The sequence below is a fragment of the Rhinolophus hipposideros genome, assembly GCF_964194185.1.
Source record: "Rhinolophus hipposideros genome assembly, chromosome: 10".
Taxonomy (NCBI): Eukaryota; Metazoa; Chordata; class Mammalia; order Chiroptera; family Rhinolophidae; genus Rhinolophus; species Rhinolophus hipposideros.
The window spans coordinates 47773920-47798952 of NC_138056.1; the positions used below are offsets into that span (position 1 = coordinate 47773920).

A 25033-nucleotide genomic window follows, 5' to 3' on the forward strand; every position below is an offset into this window, starting at 1 on the left:
AGCACGAACAGGACAGATGCTGGTGTAGAAGAATTCAGTGGTTATGAGGTTTAAGACCGTGGGCAGAATGAGGCTTTGTAAACCGTAAAGCAGAAGAGAGGCTGTGTAGATGTGAGGGCAGTTATCATTAAGTTTGGTGAGCACTGTAAAGTTCCTGTATTTACAGGTCCCTGAGCTGAGACAGATTCATCTATGAGGAGTCCCATGAGGCTCCAGGGTCCAATTCGAAACTAATGGGCACAAAGGCTCCTATTAAACCTTCCAGAGTGGTGGATGCTGGTGGACCAGCTGTAATGCAGGTTGCCGATGCCCATTCACCTTGTGCTCCACTCTGATTTCCTGTGTCTTTTCTCAGCAGAGGGCCTCACCTGAGAGAAGTCAGGATGGACGTATGGGAGGACAAGGGTGACGTGGTCAGTGTGTTGTCACTCGGCAAGCCTGCCTCTCCCTGCTGCAGGGACTCATGGAATCGGCGGACGTTCTGCACGTGCTCTTCATGGCGTGATGCCTGGTTTCTTGCGGCACCGCTTCTGTCAGGAATAAATAAGGGCACAAGAAATTCCTCACTAATGAGAAAGCCCCTGGTGTGACAATAAACCAATCACCCTCCTGAAATGCTATTGCAAATCCAGCCCCACTAACCCAGGTCTGGCTTCATCGACAATTGTTTAGATTACAACGATCTCTCAAATAATCTTGCCTTCAGTCTTACCAACTCCCCTTTAGTAAATCCCCCACATTATAGCCTGAGTAATTTTTTTAAAAATACAGATCTGAAATAACAATAACAAGAACGTTTAGGGAGTCTTTATTACATGCTAAGCACTGTTCTAAGTATTCAGCATGAACTAACCTATCTAGTCACCATCATTTCTTTCTAGCTTTGGTTTCTTTTTTTTATCTAGAGAGCAAATTTCAAATTCCTTAGCATGGTATTCAAGAACTTGAACCCAGCAATAATTTTCCTCCTTTTAAACAACAGCTTTATTGAGATATAATTCACATATACAATTCACTCATTTAAAGTGTGCAATTCAATGGCTTTTAGTATACTCACAGAGTTGTGCAACCACCATCACAATCAATTTTAGAACATTTTCGTCATCCCCAAAAGAAACCCTATACCCATTAGCAATCACTCCACATTTCCTTCTCTCTTCCCAACCCCTACCCAAACCTCCCAGGCCTAGGCAACCATTGATCTACTTTCTGTTTCTATAGATTTACCTAATCTGGATATTTCATATAAATGGAATCACACAGTATGTGGTCTTTTGTGACTGGGTTCTTCCATTTAGCAGAATGCTGTCAAGCTTCATCCATGTTGTGGCATGTATCAGTACTTCATTCCTTCCCATGGCTGAATAATTTTTCATTGTATAGATATATCACATTTTGTTTATGTACCCATCAATTGATGGACATTCCGTTGTTTCTATTTTGTGGTTATTAGGAATAATGCTGCTACAAACATTCATACACAAGTTTTTGTGTGGACCTAAGTTTTCATTTCTGTTGGATCTATACACCTAGGAGTGAAATTACTGAATCATTTCAGTACTCTGTTTAATCTTTTAAGGAACTGTCATATTGTTTTCCAAAGCGGCTGTACCATTTTAAAATCCCACTTGTGACATTTGTCTTTTTGATCATAGCTATTCTAGTAGGTATGATGTGGTATCTCATTATGGTTTTCATTTACATTTCCCTGCTGGCCAATGATGTCAAGTATGTCATCATGTGCTTATTGGACATTTGTATATCTGTTTTGGAGATAGGTCTAGTCAGATCATTTGCCCATTTTTAAATGAGTTATTTATTTGCTTTTTTTTATTATTGAACTGTAAGAATTCTTTATATATTCTGGATGCAAGTCCCTTATCAGATCTAAGACTTGCAAATATTTTTCCCCATTTTATGGATTGTCTTTTTACTTTTTGAAGGTGTTGTTTGTAGCATGAATGTTTTCAATTTTGGAAATTCAATTTATTTCGTCTTTTGTTGCTTCTGTATTAAGTGTCGTATCTAAGAAACTGCCTAATCCAAGGTCATGAAAATTTACTCTGTTTTCTCTTAAGTTTTATAGTTTTCTCTCTTAAACTTAGATTTATGATCCATTTAATTTAAAATCCTTAATTTTTGTATATGGTGTGAGGAAGGGGTCCAACTTCAATTTTTTGCATGTGTATATCCAGTTGTTTCAGCATCATTTGTTGAAAAGACTACTCTATCCTCATTAAATCATCTTGGCATCCTTGACATCTTGGCATCTTTGGCACATGGGTTTATTTCTGGACTGTCAATTCTATTCCACTGACGTACATTTCTACCCATATGTCAATACCATACTGTGTTGTTTATTGTAAATTTGTAGTAAGTTTTGAAATCAGGAACTTTGTTCTTCTTCTTAAAGACTGTTTTGCCTTGAATTGCCTTGTGTCCCTTGAATTTCCATATGAATTTTAGGACTAGCTTGCCCACTTTCATAAGGAATCCAGCAAGTGTTGTGTTGGATCTGTAGATCAATTTGGGGAGTACTGCCATTTTAACAATATTAAGTTTTCTAATTCATGAACATGGTATATTTTTACATTTCACATACTTCTACTCTCTGACTCCATTTCCTCTCATCATCAAGAAATCACTCACCTCCCAGGAGAGGAGAAATGAAGCTCCTTCGATGAAGTGTGAGCAAATTGTTCTGGGGTCTGTCTTGTAGTGTAGCTGGGAAACGCAGCATACGTATTAGAGACAGGGAAGGAAAATGGACCATATATTGGGATCTGTAGAAACAAGGAGAAAAATGGTACATTTGTCACCACAAATCCTTTAGAAACAAAGCAGTAGAAATAAATTTGTAAAATTTATTGTATGTATATAAATACATTTTACTGAATATTTTTTCAGTATAATCATCTCATATAATTTACTGAGCATGTGTTGAATACTGTCCTAAGCAATTCAGATGCATTTTCTTATTTAAACTTCACAATAATCTCATGAGGTACTAATATCATACCTGTTTTACACATTATGCTATCAAATTGCTTTTTATTGTTTTTTTTTTTTTTTTTTTTTTTTGCTTTTTATTGTTTTATCTATATTTATGAGCTTATAACTCTAGCTTGTCTGTGAACTCCTAGCTGGATATCATTTTACATATACTTTACACATGAGGATAATCTGGCTGTGATATATATTTCTTATCTCATGACTACCAAGGTTGATGTGAAGAAAAGACCTTCTTACAAAGGGACTATTTAACTCTTTGTTATTTTCTCATGCATTCATTCATCCAATGTTTACTGAGGCTGACTCTGCCCGACCTGGGCTTGGCAGGTGGGAGAAAAGAGATGGAAAAAACAGTCTTTGCCTTGATGGAGCAACCCTACCTGGGACAGTATGAAAAATTCACCTATCCGTTATAGTTAAACTCCTTGAAAGAGTTGTCTATACTTACTATCATCAATTCCCCTCTTCCCATTCTCTCTCTTTTAATTGTTTTTAATGATAGATTTTAATGTACCAGAGTTTTTAAAAAGTTCAACCAATTAATATGGTTTCAGATTCCACACTGCAACAATCTTATTTTATTTAAATTGAGATATATTTTCCCCTCGCACGAGGGAAGTAAGAGAAAAAATAAACATGTGGGATTACATCAAACTAAAAAGTTTTTTCACAGCAAAGGAAACCATTAATAAAACAAAAAGGGATCCTACTGTATGGGAAAAGATATTTGCCAATGATATATCTGATAAGGGATTAATATCACAAATCTATAAAAAACTTACTCAACTCAACTCCAAAAAAACAAACAACCCAATTAAAAAATGGGCAGAGGACTTGAGGAGACATTTTTCTAAAAAGGACATACAGAAGGCAAGAAGACATATGAAGAAATGCTCAACCTCACTAACCATCAGAGAAATGCAAATAAAAACCACAATGAGATACCACCTCACTCCAGTCAAAATGGCTATCATCAATAAATCAACAAACAACAAATGCTGGCGTGGATGTGGAGAAAAGGGAACGCTAGTGCACTGTTGGTGGGATTGCAGATTAGTGCAGCCACTATGGAAAACAGTATGGAGGTATCTCAGGAATCTGAAAATGGAACTACCCTATGATCCAGTAATTCCACTCCTAGGCATCTACCCGGAGAAATCCAAAACTCCAATTCAAAAATCTGTATGCACTCCTATGTTTATTGCAGCACTTTACACAATAGCCAAGATATGGAAACAACCGAAATGTCCATTGGTAGATGACTGGATTAAGAAGCTGTGGTACATTTATACAATGGAGTATTACGCAGCCATAAAGAAGAAAGAAATCTTATCATTTGCAGCAACATGGATGGATCTAGAGAACATTATGTTAAGTGAAATAAGTCAGAAAGAGAAAGACAAGTACCATATTATCTCACTTATATATGGAATCTAAAGAAAAGACTATGTGAATGAACTAATCAGAAACAGTTTTGGGGACACAAAGAAAAAACCGAGAGTTGTTAGATGGGTGTGGCGGGGGGGGGTTGGGGATAAGGGGAAAGGTGAAGGGATTTGGAAGCAGCTGGTAACCACAAGATGGCCTCAGGGATTTTTTGAAAATTAATTTGGGGAAGGTATTCAATAATGTTGTAAAGATTTTGTTGGGTATCCGATGGACATGCGTCCTATTTGGGAGACCACCTCAGGGATACTGTGGATACCTGATCATGGCATTGTACACCAGAAGCTAAACATTAATGAATGCCAACTATAATTTTATATATATAATGTGATGGCTCGGTGTGAGGTCGGAGGGATAGTGGATGGGGGGAGGGGGGTTCACAGTGTGAGGGATATAAATGATGAACGTCTAAGTATTACCTTGTACACCTGAAACTAATAAAAAAAAAAAAGGGCCAAAAAAAAAATAAATTGAGATATATTTGATATATGTGTAATGTGTGTGTGTGTGTGTGTGTGTGTGTGTGTGTGTATATATATATATATATATTTATTTATTTAATTTAAATTGAGATATAATTCATGTATTATAAAGTCTACCCTTTCAAAGTGTTTAATTCAGTGGTTTTCAGTATCTTCAGTGGGCATCCATCACCACTATGCAATTCCAGAACTTTTTTATTACCTTGAAAAGATCATGAGACAAATATACGTGTTCTGTAAGCTAGAAAGTACCAAGCACATGTAAAGGATGTTCTTATAGGTTTTGCTCAGTAGAACCTTTATTGATTAAGGATGTGAATGAGGGTACATACCCGTGATCCTGGGGTCTCCACCTCACGTCTCGTTTGCCTTTCTTCTTTGAAGTGCACCAAACTCTCCAAAGGGGAGATAGCAACTTTTATCTGCCCCTGGCACTCTCCACTGAAGTCTGTGATGTTGTACCAGCCACAGACAAACTGGAATCCAGAGAGAAGCGGCGAGAGGTCCACTGAGGCAAAGCCAATCACTCTCTCCTCATCTGTAGGGGAAAGAGAGAAGCTGGGCAGTGTGGCTAGGCATGTCCTGCCCCTGAAATTAGAGGCTACACATAGAGAAACCGCCTCAGGGGGCTGGGCCGGTCCGTGATCTCCAAATCAACAGAAAAGACAGATAATGAGGATGAGAGAGACGGCAACTGCAGCCTGATTTCACTATCATACATTCCCTTTGCAAAGGAATGGCAGGGAACAGTTGGCAAGCTACCAGGAGACACCTCTTCAATACGAGAAACACTTGTTCTTTCCCCTGAGTTATCATGTCTCTGTGATTTTTCCTCACGGTCGTGGGTCTTGAAAGAAATCATTTGAAACACCATCACCCTTGGAATTATGAGGGATTTGCATTTTCTCTTTTATACTTGTCTGTACTTTCAAAATTTCCTCTAATATACATAGTATTATATTAAATTAAAAACAAAAACGACACAAATCACAAAAGAAAGACAAACTCCTTGGAAAACCAGTACGGGGTGCAAAATGAGCTTGGGCTCTGTCTCGGAAGGGGGCTGCCCTTCCCGACTGAGAAGACCCTTTCCTGGCTGGACAAGCTACCGAGCAATGACCTTTGTTCTCAGGCTCATGGCTTCTTGTTCCTCATTTCTGACCTGCAAGTAGACGGGGACAAACAGGCGCCTGTCTCTCCACAAGTTCTTACTCTATACAGGCTCCACCCCCTACACGGAATAGCAAAGGGTGACTCTACCAAACGTGGACACGAGTCTCATATCTCAAACTGCTAAATAAATCAAAGAACGCAACTTTTCAAGAGGAGGGGTCGTGAGTTTCCCAGTTCCTTGTGCGCACTGCTGGTGACACTGAACTCATCCCACAAATGTCAGACAATAGCGATTTACACAGCTTCCTCTTCTGTAAACTGGGACCTACCAAAAAGCTGAGACCAGGTATTACTTACTTTATGTGGCACAACAGCTCCCCTTCCCACATCATGAGGAACTTGACAAACATCCACTGAGGGCGTGAGTGAAATGGCCATCGCAGCCTGAGACAAAGAAGCAGTGTGCCACAACAGCACAGCCGAGCATGGCTTTGACGTGAAAACGCATCCCTCTGACTCGCTGAGCCTCAAGTCTCGAACATATAATGAGAAGTACTGACCCCGATTTAAGATCTCCTTCAACTTGCACAGTCTAGGAACGCTTGAAGTTGTGTTCCCCAGCGTAGATCATTCTTACCTACTGGGGATGGACAATGATGGCTAAAGCCATTCATCTGCACTCCAAAGATTTGTTACAGCTTTGCAAAGAAAACTAACCTTGCTTTATTTGGTTATTGGAGATGCAATCTGTTCTTGATATGTTCTAACTTTAGGTCTAGGTAACCCCACTTTGAGGGCTCTAACATGAAAACACGATATCCTAAACATACTGGACTCTGGCTAAGTTGCTCACGGAGAAAAGCAATGGCTTTGAAGAGTAAAATTTAACTTCAGATTCAGCAGGACAACCACCCGTCTCCCTGTGCAGGTCTGGTAATCTTGAACTTCCCGCATTTTCTTTACTCGAGGTTGTTGTATTTGCTGTTCCCTCTGACTGTAGTGCGTCCTGCCCCTTCACTGCTCAGTGGAGTATGCAGCACGTTCCAGGAAGCCTTCCCTGACATCCTAAGTCTAGCGTAGAATCTCCTTACCAGAACATCCCGTATTTGCCTAGTCATATTACACTGTTAGACCGTAAGCTCCGTGAGGACAGAAAGCATGGCTTATTTCACCCTTGAATCCCTAGCACTTAGCATAGCGCCTGGCACAGAGTAGGATGTTTACTGCACACAGATTGATCTGGTTTGAGGACCTTTGGCAATAGGTTCGCCGAATCTGTGTGGAAAGGATGGAGTTAAGTAGAGACAGGCATCTACATCTCCTGAGAGACAGTCTGGACTAGGCATTTTCCTCGTCTCCATACACAACAGTGTCCTACAGGACTCTAGCGCTCCTGGAAGGTAGGGAATGTATTTTATTATTCTCTGTACCCAACAGCCCTAGCACAGTACCTGACACATAGCAGGCAGAGTAATAAAAACAGCTCCATCTATTAAGCACCAATCATTTGCCGAATACATTTATATATATAACATTATCTCCAATCCTTACAAAAACACCATAGGGCAGGTCCTATTACCCTAATTTTATAAATAAGGAAACAAAGGCTCAAAGAGGTAAAGTGATTGATCTCAGGTCACGGTTTGTAAACAGCAGAGCCAAGATTTGTATCCAGGTCTACATCAGACCAAAGCTGCTGCTTTTCTTCCTGTTAAAAGTACTAAATTAAGGTGTACCCTGAGCTGCTTTACAATTTCTGAAATACTTCAGAGAGAAGACTAGAAAGCAAGGTAGGAGTGTGGAGCCCAACTCAATAGAGCAGGAATTCCTACTGTTGATTCAGAGACAACTGATTTATGATCCGTTCCTGTCGCATTTATGAGGTTGGGCAGAGGTGAACCCGAGGCAGTGGCATGGAAGGGAGGAATGATTAAAACCCGATCCCCAGCGTCACGCCCACACAGGAGCAGGGGCAGGGCCAGGGAAGTTGATTTCCTTTACAGCCTGACTCCTTTCAGGTCTTTATGAGGCTTTGGGGTTAGCTCTAAAACATACCAGTGGCTTCAAACAACTGAAGGTTTGGAAACCAGGCCCTAGCAGGAATCTCAAAGGAGCTAGATTTACAGGTGGGATTTAGGGAGACACAATTTTCCAAGTATAGGAGCTATGAGATAGTTGGATGTCCTCACCACCTTCTTTGTCTGAGTCATCCAATCCTACCAGCATGGGGAAGTACAAACGGTGAAGGCTACATAGCCAGTGAGAACTGGGTCAAATTCTAGCTCCCTCGATTAATAGGTATATGACCTTAGTCAAGCCACTAAACGTCCTTGGGCCTCAGCTTTTACATCTATAAAAGCGAACTCATTACATTTTTACCTTGCAGGATTAGAGATGTTTGTAAAGCTCTTAGCAAGCACAGTGCCATTCACTAATGAAAACAAAAATTGAGATGGTGTTTACTAAATATCAGACATTCATTGAATTCTCCCAGAACCCTATGAGGTAGGTATTATTATTATTATCCCTATTTTATAGAGAAGAAATCTGAAGCACAGAAAAGTTAAGTTATTCACCCAAGGTCATACTACCTTGTAAGGAGCAGAACTGGTCTTTGAATTTAAAGATTGTGGCTTGAGAGTCTGTGCTCTTACCGCTGTTGTATTGCGCCTCTTAATAAATGGTAGCTGAGTGAAACCAGGTTCCAGGACCATGTCAGCACCTCTGTCCTGGGGAGGTTCTTAAAACACGGGAGGGTAAGCTGTGAGACTCTCGTCTTGTGTACGGCTTGAAAATGCTAGGGTGTCGGTTAAGAAGCCGAGTTACCAGAAGGCATAACATCATACAAAAGGGAGGGAGAATCACTTGTGTATGGCAGGCTGCCCATTAGGATAGCTGAGATCCAACTGGAAAGGTTCACATGTACTGGGATTTCTGCACTAAGCACGTAGTCAAACAAAACGATACGATTCCCAAGGATGTAAGTTCCGATGGCGTTTCGTGGCATCCCCTCTAACATACTCACACATATATGCATTCTCAGTACCGTCAGTGTTATTGCTTCACTCGGTTAAAACAAGAAAAGCATTAGAAAACTGTCAACAGGGTGTGAGCTTATTTTTCCAAATAGATAGATATTCAGAAAATAGAGTTCATACCTCCTTTATGCCAAACTTTGAAGACCAGAGTTTGCTGTGGGTCCAAAAGAAGCTCTTTTGATAGCCTATTAAGAAAAACAACCACCATAAATTAACTGTGCAGGAAACTTCTAAGTATGAAACTTAGATTTGAAGAATTTCTTGTAGTTAGCAGAGTATTTTCCTAGTGCTTTCATGGTCATCTAGGATATTCTTTTGTTTTCACAGTTAAAAGAAGGAAATGGAAGCTCAGAGGTGAAGAAACTTGCCAAGACTTGGAAACAGGCTCCCCTGATACAGTCCTTTCCCTCTCAATAGCCGCTGTCACATTCAAACTCTGTCTCTTCAGACAAGGGAGGGAATGTAGAAAGGGAGCTCCTCACCATGTAATGAACAGTTTTATTAGAGCAGGTAAGGATCCTTCGTGAGCCCTGGGGGTGGGGGATTGGCGAGAAGCATGGAAGAGGTAGAAAAAGAACATATATTGAGCGCCTAACTTGGGCCAGGCATAGGGTCAGGTGTTCCACATACATGTAATCTGCACAAAAACCTATGACATGGGCATTATCATCATCCCTGTTTTACAGATGATGAAGCTGGGCTCAGAGAGGTGAAGTGATTTGTTCAAGGTCCCATAAGTGTCAGTAAGTGGCAGAGCAGGAATTCGAACCTCAGTTTGCCTGACTCCAAAGCCACTCCGCAGAGGCAAGGCATCAAAATAAGAAAGTGCCCAAGTTTTATGCCAGATAAAGAGGCTGATGTGGAATTCACTCAGCACCTTCGATATATTTTATATGACATAAATTTTAGTTTTGAATTACAAAGATTTGAAAGTTCCAAACCAGGTATCACTGCTCCAGGTGAACAAGATGGAGAATCAAGGTAAATCAAAAGATTTAATTTCCTTCCCTAGATACCACTGGGGAATTGAAGAGAGCCTACTTCAAGTCCAATGAGAGGCCTTGTGCTTAAGTGAAACAAATACTGTGTCAGAGTTTTGAATTCTAGCTGGGGGTCAAAATACCTACCTTTGAATTCCAGTTCTACCTGAGTGACCCTGAGCTTGGTTTTCTTTGAGCTCTGGTTTTCTTACCTATTAAGTGGGAGAATATTATCTACCTACAAAGTTGCTAGGAGAATCAAATAAAACGACTTTGTGCTAAAGGAATGATAAACAGTACCATTATTCATTTTTCTTCTAATCTTGTCTCTGCTACCTACAGGTTCTGTAACCTCCCTCGGCCTCAAGTGACAGAAGATTGACTCAATCTCCGATATTTTGAGCTTTCCATAGGAGATGTAACATTTATTGTGTATGTGATATGTATCATGAGGTAATTTTCTTAAATGTCATCGAATTTGGACCTCACAATAATGCTGTGATTTACCCTACTTAACACAGGAGAAATGTGAGGCTCAGAGATATTATGTAACTTGTTCACACAGCTAGTAAATGACAGAGATGGGGTCAGAGGCCAAGTCTCTTTAGTTCCAAAGCCCAGCCTCTTCCCACTGCACCAGGAATCTTTTATAAGGATGTACAATTCATAACCTTTCCTGAGAGTAGCTTTCTTTGTGTTCTTTACCTAGATAACTTACATATACTCTTCCACACTTAGTTGAGGTATCTTATTTAAGAAGGCTTCCCTGAATTTCTAGCTCTCATCTTCTAAAAATCTGGAGCCGAGAGCAGCATATGCCACTCTATGTAATTTTAAAATTTATCTTAATCATCATATAAGCCCTGCTCTGTTCTAGGCACAGGATGAAAGATGATTAAGGTTTTCACTGCATCTTTTATGAGTTGTACTGAGCAGAGTGAAAAAACACAATAAAACCTTTAAACCACTGCTAGCTGTGAATTTATAAGCACTAGGATTAAGTAATTGTTTGATAAGAAAAGCATTTTCCAGGTCTGCTCAGTATTGTGTCTGTTATAATCCCCGCTCTGAGTCTGTCTCTTGGAACAAAAAGCAGATTCTGGAAGGCTGATGTAACATCATAAAATACAAACCTTGATTGCTGTTGAAAATTCCAGATGGGGGAATCTGTGTTTTCAACCACTTGAGTGTAGACAGGAGATGGCTCATCGGCTGTTGCAAAAGATACACAACAACTGGGTGTCGATACTTTTCGCTCTGTCAAGGGGCTCCCTGAAATAGAACAGATGGAGTGACTGCACTTCAGGATTTAAGAGTCAGATGATCAGGGTGGCATGGTGGCTCAGGCGGTTGGAGTACTGCATTCCTAATGCTGAGGTCGCTGCTGGATCGATTCCCACATAGGCCAGTGAGTTGCGCCCTCTACAGTTAAGATTGTGAACAACAGCTCGACCTGGAGTCGGGCTGCTGTGGGTCAGCAGGTGACCGACTGCCTCAGCCAGGTGAAGAGCAAGGCTCATAATAACAACACGGGCCAGAGAGCTGCATCCTACACAACTAGACTGAGAAACAACAGCTTGAACCATTGGGGGAAAAGGACAGAGGAAAAGAAAAAAAAAAGTCAGATGATCAATTATCATCTCTGCTATATACACATTTTAAGAAAGGAAAACTCTATTATGTTAATACTCATTATATACCAATAACAAAAGATGAATACAAGTCACGTTTGACTTCTGCAATTACAAGAGGTGCTCAAAGTGGTTGCCATCAGTGTCCAGACACTTCTGATTAAGGTGAACTACTGCTGGAGCAAAGCTAACCAAAGTGTCTACATGTGTACATTTTTTTTTTGGCACCACGGTATATTGTGTGACCTTGGAAAAGGCCTGTCTGGCCCACAGCTTCCTCAAATAGGGCATATGGTACTAATACCTCCTGCTAAAAATAAACAATAATACTACGTAACACTTACAGTATATCACTTATCATGTGCCAGGTACATACATTAACTCCTTTAATCCTTACAACAACCCTATGAGGCAGTTATTATTATTATTATTATTATTATTCCCATTATACAGATGAAAAAACTGGGGTTTAGAGAGATCAAACATTTATTAAGTGGTCACACATTTATTACTTGGTAGAAGTCAAGCTTTCTGGCTCTAGAGTCCAAGCTCCCAGCCAGCCACCAACTATATTGCCTCCACTACAGAGTTAACAAATGTAAAGCACTGAGCACGGTGCTAATGTTAATTTTATAAGGTCAGATTTCCAATGTGGGAAGACGCAGTCATTTATTCTCTCTTAAAACAATATAAAATGAAGAGAGTTGATGGTATTAGTCTGACTGAGCTGTCCAAGAAGATAACCACTAGCCACATGTGGCTCTTTAATGAAAATAAGATTAAAAATTCAGTCCCTTAGTTGTACTGGCCACATTTCAAATGCTCCAACGGCCACATATGGCTAGTGGCTGCCACACTGGACAGCGAGGACAGAGAACACTTCCACCATAGTACAAAGCTCTTTTGGACAGCTGAGTATTAGCCTCTAAACAATATAGACTATGTGCTCCATAAGATCCCTTTCAGCTCTAAAATGCAATAAGTCTCAGATTTACAGATGAAGGAAAGAGAAGAGAAAAGGCGAAAATAAATAATGTCGCAAACATTATTTGTATGATCCAGAGGAACAAATTCTGTCCGTGGATTCTAACTGGTTTGTCTTCTTTCTACCTGCCTAGCTCAAGGTTTCTCCAAATCCATACTTCCACTTCACCTTGGAGGTGAAGTTAATCTTTGAGGCTCTACTCCACTCTTTCTGTACCTGGCTGCTCCTTTCAGTAACTACTTTTCCAAAGACATCAGGCTATTCTGTGGACAGAAAGCAATCTGATGAAAAAATTCATACTCGGGAACTGCTGATTTTACTCCCTGCACAAGCAGTGTAACATTTCATAGGTAGCCTTTAAAAGATACTCTAGCACCATCTACTCTCAGAAGCCTGTCTTAACGCTTTAGAATCACTAAACTTTATGCCCCCAGTTAAGATCTCTCCAACTTCAACTTTCTTTCAGGAAAACAGAAGTATCTGAAACTTTGCTCTGATATATTTTTCCTTGACCAAAACAATTTCCAATAGAGTAGACCAATTCTTTCCAAACTTTTCCACCAAAGTTAAAATAATCTGAAGAAAACACTAAACTATGGAGTGTTGGGATTATGCTGCCTTGAAAGAGCAACTATCTATTAGCAGGCTTGTTACTTTATTTAAAAATTCATGAGGATTTCATATTATCTTCCATTATATAGCCTTATGTGTTTAAACTAAAAACAATTGTTTTCCCCCCAAATCTTGGTAAAAAGAAAAACAAAGGACATATCTCGTTATTTAACCTTGTGACTTGTAACACCTAAGAGCACCAAAGCAGACCAGATGGCATTGTTTTTTTAGTCCATCTTACTGGGGTTGATTAATAAAGAAAGAAAATGGGTGATGAGAAGAGAAAAGGGAATGGAGATTTTGCAAGGAGGCCTTGGGAAAAGAGAACTGAAGAGGAAGAAGCGGAATGCCAGCTTTACAGATGAGATCTGGTAGCGTCTGTGGAGGGAGCTGGAGGCATGTGTAAGAGTGGCCAACAAAGCAGAACCTGGAGAAAGGTTCCTGGAAATAGAAAAATACTAAAGATACAGAGAAGAGAAGAAGTGTATGAGGAACCAAGTAAAACAAAAAAACCACTGGCTACAAGACGACAAAACAGTCTATAAGTATATTCTTGAAAGAGCAGGAAAAAATGATTCTAATAAAATGGTAGTAAGCAAAGAATAGTGAATGGAAATTGGCAATATAGTACCCATTATTACAAACGTAAAATGTATAGATTAGCACTAAGAGTGCCTTTATCTAGTGAGCTATCTTCTTAAAATAAACTTGTTAGTTTTGTTAGTGAAACTAAGCAGTATTTATGTGGACGGACTTGTGCAGGCAGCCTCAAGCCCCCCTATGTTTGCTGTTATTGTATTCCTTTACTGCAAAGATTCAAAGGGTTAACAACTACATTTCCCAGATTTCCTTGCAGCTAAAGTATGGATACAAATTGGCCTCTGTCAATGAGATGCCATTAAAACAGATTTGGAAGGCAGACATGAGGCAGAGGACATCTTCCTTTTTTCTTCTGCTTTTGCTACTAGCAAGGATGACATTGAATTTTCAGTTCCAGGACTTGGTCCCCGGGTGCCCTGAGGCCCTACGGTCATAGGGATGAGGAGAGTTTTGGCATTGTATTCTGAACTTAAAAGATCTGTGGTTAAGCTTAGCCTAAAGCCCATTCCATTAGCCCTTCCAATGACTTGCAGTACTTTAATATTCTATATTAAACTCTTTACTGTTTAAAATGGCTGGAGTAGGTTTCCTCTTATAACTGGACTCTCCCTGACACAGCTTTCATCTCTTTGTCTTCTTCTCCCACTTTCTTTTGTAGGTTTCAAGCTTTACAACTGATTTCTTCCAATAAAATGTCATCAATCTTCACAGCTAAGGAGAGATCATGAATCTGCCTTTCTGCTGGCAGTTGGTACAGCACTCTACAATAATCTGTGTGCTGTGTTTCCCTCATAGACTGAGAGCTCCTTCAATGCACAGAGTAGGCCCAACGCCCTATTAAACATCCGCAGACTTCCCACTGCCCTTTAGCTATAGATGGCTGCAGGGTTGGAGAGAGACAGAAGCTTCCTTGTCGGCTTGTTATGTGCACCAGTAGAGGATAGCAACATCTGCTCAGGCAAGTTCTGAGAGAGATCAGCAGAGAGGGCCAACTGCAGTTCTGAGAGGCAGGACTCCTAGGTTCTGTTGTACTCTTAATCTTAGAGATCATCTTGTATGACTGTCATATTTTACATCTGAGAAAAAGGGGAATGGGTTTTCCCCAAAGTAACAGAGCAAGTTAATGGCTCAGCTGGGGCTAGAACTCAGTCTTTAGACTCTCATTCCAGAACTGTTTCTATCACTTCATCGTTTGGAGGGATGATGGGCAGGTCTGCACTCTAGGGTCCAGCGCAGTACCTGACTCACACATAGGTGTCTGTGGGGGGAAGGGCTACATGGGCTGATCACTGCAAAGGTGGGACTCAAGGTACAACAGAAACCTCTGAATGCTTGCTGTGACCTGGCTAAGGCACAGAAAGAAGCCAAACAACAAGTGATTTACAGATTTGTCACTCATGCCAGAAATGTCACAGGTGTTGAGTATCATATCCACCATCCAGAGGACATTACGTTTGCTGAGCTGCATCGTGAAGATCAAGGTGCTGGGGTACAGAAATAAACCACACACAGTCCTTGTCCCCAGGAAAAAGACAGTCCAGTGGAGAGACACACTGACATTTTCAGTACAGAGCAATAAATGCCATGAGGGAGGGAAACTGTGTGGGGGGGTGGTGACATGGGGAAGTGCCGATGACACCAAGGGAGATTTTCTGCTGACAGGGATGGTCAGTCGGCTTCAAAGTGTTCCAGTTACTTCAGTCCACTCTTGAAGGATGAGGAGCACATTTACTGAATAAGAGAAAAAAAGCATTCTAGATAAAGGAAATAGCATAGTCAAAGTTTGGAGGTATGAGAGAATGGGGTGCACTGGCAAAAAGCAAACAGCTGAATCTAAGACATGGTAAGAGATAAGGCTGAAAAGACTGAGGGCACATGGGTGGCACTTTGTGTCCTATGTTACGAAGACTGAAGGTGATACGAAGCCAACAAAGTATTTTAAGTGGAGAAAGGAGGTCAGACTTGTTGACCAGACAGGTAAGCTCCATGGCAGAATAAAAAGATGTTGAAAGAATATTGGGAGCAGCAACCACTGAGAGGGCTATCTAACCAGTCCAAGTTTCTGAGGCCTGAACAAGCAAGGTGGTGGTGAGAATGGCAAAAAGGTGATAGAAACTTTCTAAGAGGCCAGGATCCTGTACCCGGTACTGCACACAGTGGGATTTTAATAAAAAAAACCTCCTTGTGACTTTTGTTAAATTCTCCATAAGTAAGTTGCCTGCAGGAGAGGCAGTGTAGGAAATCAGAGACGGTATTAAGGAGAAGGCATGTGAGCAAGGCCTCAGATACATCCACTCTTCATTTACCAAATATTTACCATTTATTACATATCAGATATAGTTCTTACGTTGGGAATTCAGCAGTAAATAACACAAAACAGATAAAAATCCCTGTCTTTGTAGGACTTATGTTCTTTTAAGATAGGCAGAAAATAAACAAAATACACATAGTTTCAAGGCTACAGACAAAAAATAAAAAAAGCAGAAAAGAGGGATAGAAAATGTTGGGAAAGAGCTGCAATTTTAGATGGCTAGCCAAGGAAGGCCTTGCTGAGACAAAGCCATTTCAGAAAAGACCTGCCAGAAGTGAAAATTACTCCAGGTGGAGGAGCATCCATTCGAAGACCCCAAAGCAGGGGTTTGCCTGTACGTTCAAGGAAAAGAGGAGGGCGAATGAGGAGAATAGGAATGCCAGCGGAGTGGGTGGAGTTTTGTGGCTGGGGAAGAGAGAAAGGAACCAGGCTTAGGAAGGTGCATGAACTAAGGCCCAAGGAATTGCTTGTTGTTACAGTAGGAAGGGAAAGGAAGCCAAGCACTGCGGAAGGAAAACCACCAGAAGGAAAGACGTGTCGTTCACAGCCATCGAACATCATATCCATGAGTCTTCGTCAAGCCCTTGCTGCCGTTCAGCAATTTTCTTATTTATCTCTTTATGATATCCTATAGCTCCCTTGTAATGACCTTGAGCTGTAGCCAAAGAGGAACAATTGCTATCAGATCCTCCACGCCCCCTCCAAGCAAGCCCAGAACACATACACGTTCTTACTTCAGTAATTTTGTTCAAGCTGAACTATCCACTTGGAATTCCAGTCCCATCTTTCTGAAATCCTATTCATTCTAAAACGTTCTCCTGATTTCTTAGAACATCTGATTTCTCTGTTTCTAAACTCTGTAAACACTATAAATTACGTTACCCTTTGGCCCTCGGAGCATTCTGCTTCATATAGATCATTAACTGTGTACTTACTAATCCCCTTGACCCGGTTATCAGCTCTTGGAGGACACAAATGATGTGTCATCTGCTCTGCACTCTCTGTACCTGGCACTGGCCCCGCACAGATTTACTACTTGCTGAATTGAACTACCGTTCTCGCAATGTAATCACAGAACTGGGTGTGATACCCGCCCCACTTGGGGTTGAATGACTGGTAAACAGAGTGTCGACACGCCAACCTGGCAAACACGGCTACATCTCGTATATGAGAGGCAGGATGGTATAAAGGAAAGAGCATGGGCTTTAGATCCAGACCTAACTGGATTCAAATTCTGGCTTTGCAAAGCTTATTAAGTGTATAACTCACATCACTTAACCTTTTTGATCCTCAATTTCCTCATTTATAAAACAGGTATGTGCTGTAATCCATTCATATCATACTCCCACTTGTCATAAGGACTAAATGAGATAATTAACTTACAAAAATGAGAATAGAGAATAAGGATATGCTCAATAAATTACTGTCAAATTACCTTGCCAAGTTATATTTTAAAAAACAAACTCACTATCTAATTGAAAAATTACAAGTACATTTCGCTTTTTGTAATATGGGGACGGCCCTGAAAATGGGATGTAAATCATATTTTTGTATATTAAATTTTATTTTCAATGAAGTAAAAAACCAAAATAATTCTTGTAAAAAAAAATCAATGGTTTTATGTACTTTCCTTAAATTCATTCATGCACTGATTTTTCTCTTTTAAAAAAATCAGTTTTTATATATCAAGTTGTCAAAAATAGGCTGCTCTGGTGGGCCAGTAAAAAAGCAAAAACTGTTTGCCAATTTTGTCACTCCTCTGGTGTCTCAGTATCTTTAATACAGCAAAGCAAAACTGTACTTGGAGAAGAGTTTGTCCTGAGATAAAATGTTTCACGGCCTCTGATACACAAAGATTACTGAAACATCTGGATTCGTAAGGCTATGGTTGCTGGCTCTCATAGCCATCATACATCTCAGAACTGTTAAACCCAGCCATTTATATCTGAGAATTCCAAGGTACAGAAAGAGACAATAACTTGGTCAACGTCACACACACACACACACAAACATACTGGCAAGGAAACAGACCTGACTATATTCCTACTAAGCTTCACGAGTACATGATTTCCATCTGTTTTGTTCACTACTTTATTCCCAGCACCATGGACAGTGCTCGCACACAGCAAATACGATAAAAGTTTTGTTGCTGAATGAATGAATAAGAAACGCTTAAACAGCTCATATCTAGTGGAGAAGAAAACCATGCAGAAAATTTTAGTACTGTGGGGGGCCTTGAGGTTAGGGAAACTCTCTAGTAAATGGCAGTGCTTGAGTTTTGTCTTAAGACAGGCGATGGAATTAGCCAGGCTGTAAAAGAGATGGGTGATGGCAAAGGGAAAATTTTAGGAGCAATTATAAGCTGAGTAAAGGTAGGACAAGGATTCTTTCTGCCATGGACTCCTTTGGCTGTCTGGTGAGGTCTATGGGGCTCTTTTTATTTTTTTTTATTTTAATTTTATTGGGGAATACTGGGGCACAGTGTGTTTCTCCAGGGCCCATCAGCTCCAACTCGTTATCCCTCAATCTAGCTGTGGAGGGCAAAGCTCAGTTCCAAGTCCAGTTGCCGTTTTCAATCTTTAGTTGCAGTGGCACAGCCCACCATCCCATATGGGAATTGAACCGGCAACCTTGTTAAGAGCTCGCGCTCTAACCAACTGAGCCCTCTGGCCGCCTGTCAGGAAGCTCAGCGGCAGCTCGTTGTCGTCAATCTAGTTGTGGAGGGCACAGCTCACTGGCCTGTGTGGGAATTGAATCGGCAGCCCTGAGCTCGTGCTCTAACCAACTGAGCCACCCGGCCGCCCATAGGGATCTTCTCTTAACAGTGCTTTTTAAAAAAAATTCATAATATAAAATCCACAGGATTACATAAAAATCAAATTATATCGACATATTTATTGAAACACTAAGAAAACTGTGATATGGTAATATATATGCTTTCCTAATGTATAATAAGATCTGACTGGAGGTTTAATTACTGAACTTTGAAATACTAGGTATAAATGATTTTCTAAGAATCTGCAATAACTACAATGAGATACAAAAATACCTGTGATTTCTACTGTTGACAACGTCACAGGTACTGTTAATATTACCAGGGTCTATTGCCTACATTCACAATTAGACGAAATGTTAAACTTTAGTTAAACATTAATAAAAGTAAGATGTAATTATTTTCCTATCCAATTCACCAGCCCTGATTTTAATCTTTGGTTCCCTTGGCGGTTTTATAGATCCTGTGTTAAGATACCTTGGCCCTAGCTGCATAATGAAGAAGACCTGAATTGATAGCAATGGAAAAGAAGGATGAGATCTAAGAAATCTGAGAGAGAGAGCAATCTAATGAATCTGACAATTTGACGGTAGATAAGGAAAAGAGAAGTATCTGCTGATACTCAGATTTCTGGATTGCGAAATTTATATGTCAAATTAGGAAAACTGACAAGGTCCACTTATGTTCAGAAAGGCTTTCATGTTGCTTAAATCTTTAGGCTTGAGAAATATAATTATGGATTAAGATGGTTAACAGTTCTGGCAGATCCTGCCACGATTTGAAAGATCTGTGAAGATAGCCTGAGGAGTCAGATATGTATTTCTAAATAAGTGAGCAGAGCATACCTTTCAAGCTCAAGTGCATTGCTCTTTCTACCAGGATACTGACTGCAAAAGTTCCATCAAACTCAGCAGGGCCCTCCTGGGCTGGACAGACTCCAGCGGCGGTGCTATCGCAGGGGACCTGGGCGGAGGCAGGAGACTTCTGGTGGCCAGGTGGTAGAGAGAGCTGAATCTCATCATTCCTTCTGGGGGGTTGCTCAGACTCACTGTGGCTACTGCAGTCCATTGAGTCCAGCTCATGAGTGGGCTCAGGGTATGGGGAAAGAGGAGAAAGAACCACATGAACTCGCAAGACGGCTCCTGAGAGGTTGGAAGCATTCCGTCCAAATAGAGGATACACACCTGCAAAAGGAGGGAGGAGAATAAGCGAAGCCAGCAGACACCACGGACACTCTCAGACCTTGGAGGGGACGTCCACGACAGTGCGCATGGCCCTTTCTGTTTGGGTAGGCTTACGGGCCCCAAATACCAATTTGCAAAAAACCCTGCAAAGTTAGTATACAGTGGGAAAATTTTTACTCCCCCTCCTCCAATAATGGAAAGTAGTGAGAGCTCTGATTTGAAGCCAAAGGCAAATGACGACCAGGAAGAGCTATCGTGGAAGGGATTTATGTGCTGAGGGGCAACTAGACTTAGACGACTTCTGAAGCCCTTTCAAAGTCCAATACTTTTATGAAATCAGGAGTGGCCTGTCTTCTCTTCCACAAGTTCCACTGACTCTTGTTCTTAGGACTTCTCCTCATCGGGGAGCTGCCCTGATACTCAGAGTTTAGCCTGTTTCACCAACTAAATATGTTCTAGCAGTAGACCTGGAGATCATTTATAAGGAAGAAGGAGAGCGTGGCAGAGGAAGCAAGAAAGAACAGTAAGGAATTAATATTTGTTCAATGTTTTTCATGTGCCAGAATCTCAGAGGGGTTTAGTAAGTGCCAAGATGACTTTTTCATTAAGGAGCAGATTTAAACACAGGGATTTGAGCTTTCCTGGCTTGCTGGATGTTAACATGAGATTTTATTTATAAAGTAGAAGGCACTAATAGTTCTTTCAGAATCTCAAAGTTTGCTTCATTAGACTCAATTCAGGAAAACAGAGTTAATGGATTCACAGATAGCAGTAAGACGGAACCTTTCCTGTCTTCTATTTTTAGGTAACCTGTTTTCTTTCACACAATGAATAAATTATGATTATCACAAGCAGAAACTAAGGGCAAGTCATAGGAGGGAAGACACCAAAAGCAACATAGTTAAATCCTTATCCTCCAGAAACTTAACAGTAATTGGAAGGATGGTTGGATGGACTGACTGACTCACTCAGCAAATACGTCAAATGCTACGCCTTATACAAGGCCCTTTTACAAGAGCATAAAAAGCTTAGACTGGTGGGATGTGGAGAAGTATGAGGTACATGGATGATCTTAAAAATTAAATACCACCTTTGGTATCACTCAATAGAAAGAGGTATTTGTGTTTTTTGTTCTGATCCTTAAATCCATATTCAGTGTCCCAAACCTACTTTCTTCAGCAGATGGGAGTGGGAAGAGGATGGGGGAGGTGAAGGGATTAGAAAGAGTAAATTAGTAGACACAATTTAGTCCTGGGGACATGAAATACAGTATGAGGAATATAATCAACAATGTCAAGGAATATAATCAACAAGTTGTCAAGATTATGAAGGGTGCCACACAGGCAATGGACACTGGACTTATCAATGGCATCACTTCACAGACTGTGTAGATGTATAATCAACACCCTGTACAACTGAGGCTGAAGTAGACTAATATTGTTTGTCAAGCAAAAGTGTGTGTATGTTGTGTGTATGTGTGTGTGTGTGTGTGTGTGTGTGTAGTCACGGTAGGAGAAGTATGGTATAAGGAAGATAGTCAATAGTATTATAACAGTTATATAAGATGTCAGAGAGGTAGTAGCTTTGGGGAGGGCAGTTATCACTTTGTGAAGGGTGTAAATGTCCAGCTATTATGTTGCTTTGTACACCTGATATTAACAACAACAACAAAAGTCTGTCTTTATGAACTTTAGTTCAAGTGAGCAAGCTCACTTCAAGGCCCTTTTCTGCAATCTCTAAAGTGACTCTAAGCCATAAGCCCAGATAAAACAGGGCACATGGCATTTGATGAGGTGCTCAACAGAGCCAGACTTATACCTGCTGGGTCCAGAGAGAAGCAGAGAACCTGGGATACTCAGTTCTCCTCCTTCCGCAGGGTGACCTGCTCAACAACAAGGTCAGAGCACAAGGCTAACAGCTAAAATCGGGTTGTGACTTTGCTTCTTCAATTGCATGGCGAGAGTGGGAAATAACCTTACAGGAATGTTATGGTGAATAAATAGCATGTTTGTAAAAAAATCTGGTCTGGCCATCTCCAATTCGTTCTGCATATAGTTACTACACTTATTTTTCTCGTAAGCAAAGCTATGTCACTCTTCAATTCAGAACTTGTTATAACTGTTTTCCATAGCTCAGAATAAAGTCCAAACTCTTCTTCTTAGAAGCAGCCTTCAATGTAGTAGTTCTCTTGCCCACCTCTCCAGCTTCATCTCCCATCATTTCCCAACCTGTCTAACTTAGGATCCTGCAGAACCAAATTACTTATCGTGCCTAAAATGTATCAAACTGCTTCTTGCCTCTGTCTTCACACATGCTGTTCCCTTTTAAAACATCCTTCTCTCCCCCTTTTCTTGGCTTTTTCCTAAATCCTTTGAAACTCGAGTCCCGTTCCCTAAGATGCTGTCCTTTAAACCAAGAGATGTTGCGTCCTTGTGCTCACAGCACCCCTGAAAAAACCTTCCTCCCAGCTCTTATGCTTGCTATAATTGTTTACTTGCTACTCTGCTGTCCCATTAGACTATAAACTTATTCAGGTCAGGGACTATTTCTTACTCATCATTGAATCCCCAGAGCCAAGTACATGTACCAAGTATTGAACAAATGTTTGAAAGTCAAGTACCTCGTACATAATGCCAATTGCAAAATGTTACCTTTTTTCCTTTCTACACTGTGAACCAACTACTGTTTAGATTTTCTTTTTGATTCCAAGATATGCTGACCAGAAAGGACATCCTAATTTCATTAGCAAGTATGCTTCTCAGTGTATATAAAAAACTAGCATTCTAGATTTTCATACAGGCTCTCCTACATGTGGATAAAGGGAGTCCCCTAAATTCACTCATTATATTACACATGGTAACTGAGTACTTACAATGTTGTAGGCACCATGTTAGGTGCAAAAATCGGATACATTTGGATTTACACTAAAGCTACAAGTTCACCCAGTTCTTAGAGCTGTGGTGGTCCTACCAAGGTATACTGTCTCTAGGGAATGCCCCTTTTTAAGCAGCCAGCAAACCTCTTTCTTTGGTAATCTCTTTAGTTATGAGAAGCATTACTAAATTACTATTAATCTGTCAGCACACAATAATGGAAAGAACACTTACTAGCCTGTGACCCTGGGCAGTTACCCAGCCTCTCTGAGCCCCCATTTTCATGACTGTGAAATAGGTCTGATACCTCTCTCACAGGATTGCTGGGAGGATCAAATAAAATCATGCCTGAAAGCGTGTCTCACATAGTGCGTGTCACAGAGCACGTGCTCAAAGCACAAGAGCTGAGGCTGGGTCTTCACTTACCGCTGACAGTTAGTGTCCTTGCTGTCCTCTCCCCAAGTCTGGCCAGGTCCACATAGGCGGAGCCAATCCAGCTGTCCGTTTGGTGGGGCCTCTCCACACTGTCATTGCCATAAGCCCGCCACACTTGGATCTCTAATCTCTCCTCCCTGAAGTACCAAAGCAGTGAAGGGCCCCTAGTGACTTCGGCTCTTTTGGATACCTTAAAAGTGACCATGACCTGCTTTTTGTCTGTAGATTCCTTAGGCTTCTTAAGAGGGGTCCAAAAGCCTTCATGATCATATAGCTTGTAGCGGAGGTAGAAATATGTGCTCTTGTGAATGTGCTTCTGGCCGGCAAGCAGCACGCAATGGATGGGCAGCCAGAGCCGTGGTGTGGCGATGGTGATAGTGGCTGGCTGTGCTGGCTCCTCTTCGTCCATCTTGACAAGATCCTTCAGGTTCTTCTCAAAGCTCCAGCCTAACAGCTCAGCAGCTTCCAACACCCGCTCTCTGTCTCCAGGATGGGTGAAGGAAACTGAAAGCTCCAGACCACCCACAATCTTCTGCATGAGCTCCAAACCGTGAGGCATGACTCCATCTTCTGGTAAAATGATAGGATACCATCCTGTGATCCCTTATGGGAGAAAAGACGGTCCATTATTGTCTTAAAAGTAAAAAGACTGACCCACTTTCCAGCCCAGAGCCACCATCACCTTGGCTCAAGACAGAACAGAAAACATATTCGCAGTGCACTGTCGTTGTTTCATCTGACCCCTGAAAGGCAATGAGATCAGGTGGAAGAACAGAGGCGAGGAGCTGGAAGACCTGAATTCTCTCCCTGGCTTAGCCGCAAACTAGTAGTTCAGTCTGGATAAGCCATTAATTTCTCTTAGCCTTAGTTTCCTTACTTGACAAATGGGAAAATGAGTGCTGATCTTGCCTACCAGAGAAAGTTTCTAAGATCATCAAATGAGATACTGGTTTGAGAAGAGCTTTCAAAGAGAAGTGCTATTAAAAAAAATGTGAAATGTTATTATGGTGCTGAGTACAATCAAAAAGGCAAGGAACACGAAATCAGGAAATGTGGCGTCTAGTCCCAGGTCCTCCACCAAGGCACTGCCATGTAGTGAACATATACCAAGGACCAGGCACTAGATTTCAAAGTAGTAACAGCTACTCTGTTGAGTATTTACTATGTGTCAGATATTCTCCTAGTGTTTAGTAATATGTACTACTTCATTTAATTCTCCTGATAACCCTATGAAGTGCTGAGAATTAAGTGGGACAAGAATCTGTACTGTATGGAAGAGAAAATGGAATTCCAGAGACCTGCCCAAGTTATCACAGCCACCGAGTGGCAGAGCTAGGGTTTGAGCCTGGGTCTAGCTGGCTCCAAAGCCTACACTCCACCTACTATAGGGCCACAATATCTTACCTGAAACCCTTAGGGCCAGATTTGTTTCTGAATTTAGGATTTTTTTCAGATTTTAGAAAGGTGACATGGTATATAAAGTGAATATTATGTAACAGTCAGTGATCATATCAGCCAGAGGTTGTTGGTAAACTTATTCTGTAAAAGGCCAGACAGG

The 25033-nt window shown here is 41.0% G+C and overlaps 1 protein-coding gene across 3 annotated transcripts in view; it reads right to left on the reverse strand.

Moving 5' to 3' along the window:
• C2CD3 (C2 domain containing 3 centriole elongation regulator) overlaps positions 1-25033 on the reverse strand; it is a 116594-nt gene that overhangs the window by 26149 nt on the left and 65412 nt on the right. For all 3 annotated transcript variants that reach the window (XM_081061698.1, XM_081061697.1, XM_081061699.1), the window contains exons 23-29: positions 23467-24078; positions 19829-20167; positions 11205-11343; positions 9212-9276; positions 5273-5478; positions 2650-2783; positions 369-530 (exon numbers count right to left, since the gene is read on the reverse strand). In XM_081061698.1, coding sequence (XP_080917824.1) covers positions 369-530; positions 2650-2783; positions 5273-5478; positions 9212-9276; positions 11205-11343; positions 19829-20167; positions 23467-24078 — 1657 coding nt within the window. The remainder of the gene's footprint in view (positions 1-368; positions 531-2649; positions 2784-5272; positions 5479-9211; positions 9277-11204; positions 11344-19828; positions 20168-23466; positions 24079-25033) is intronic.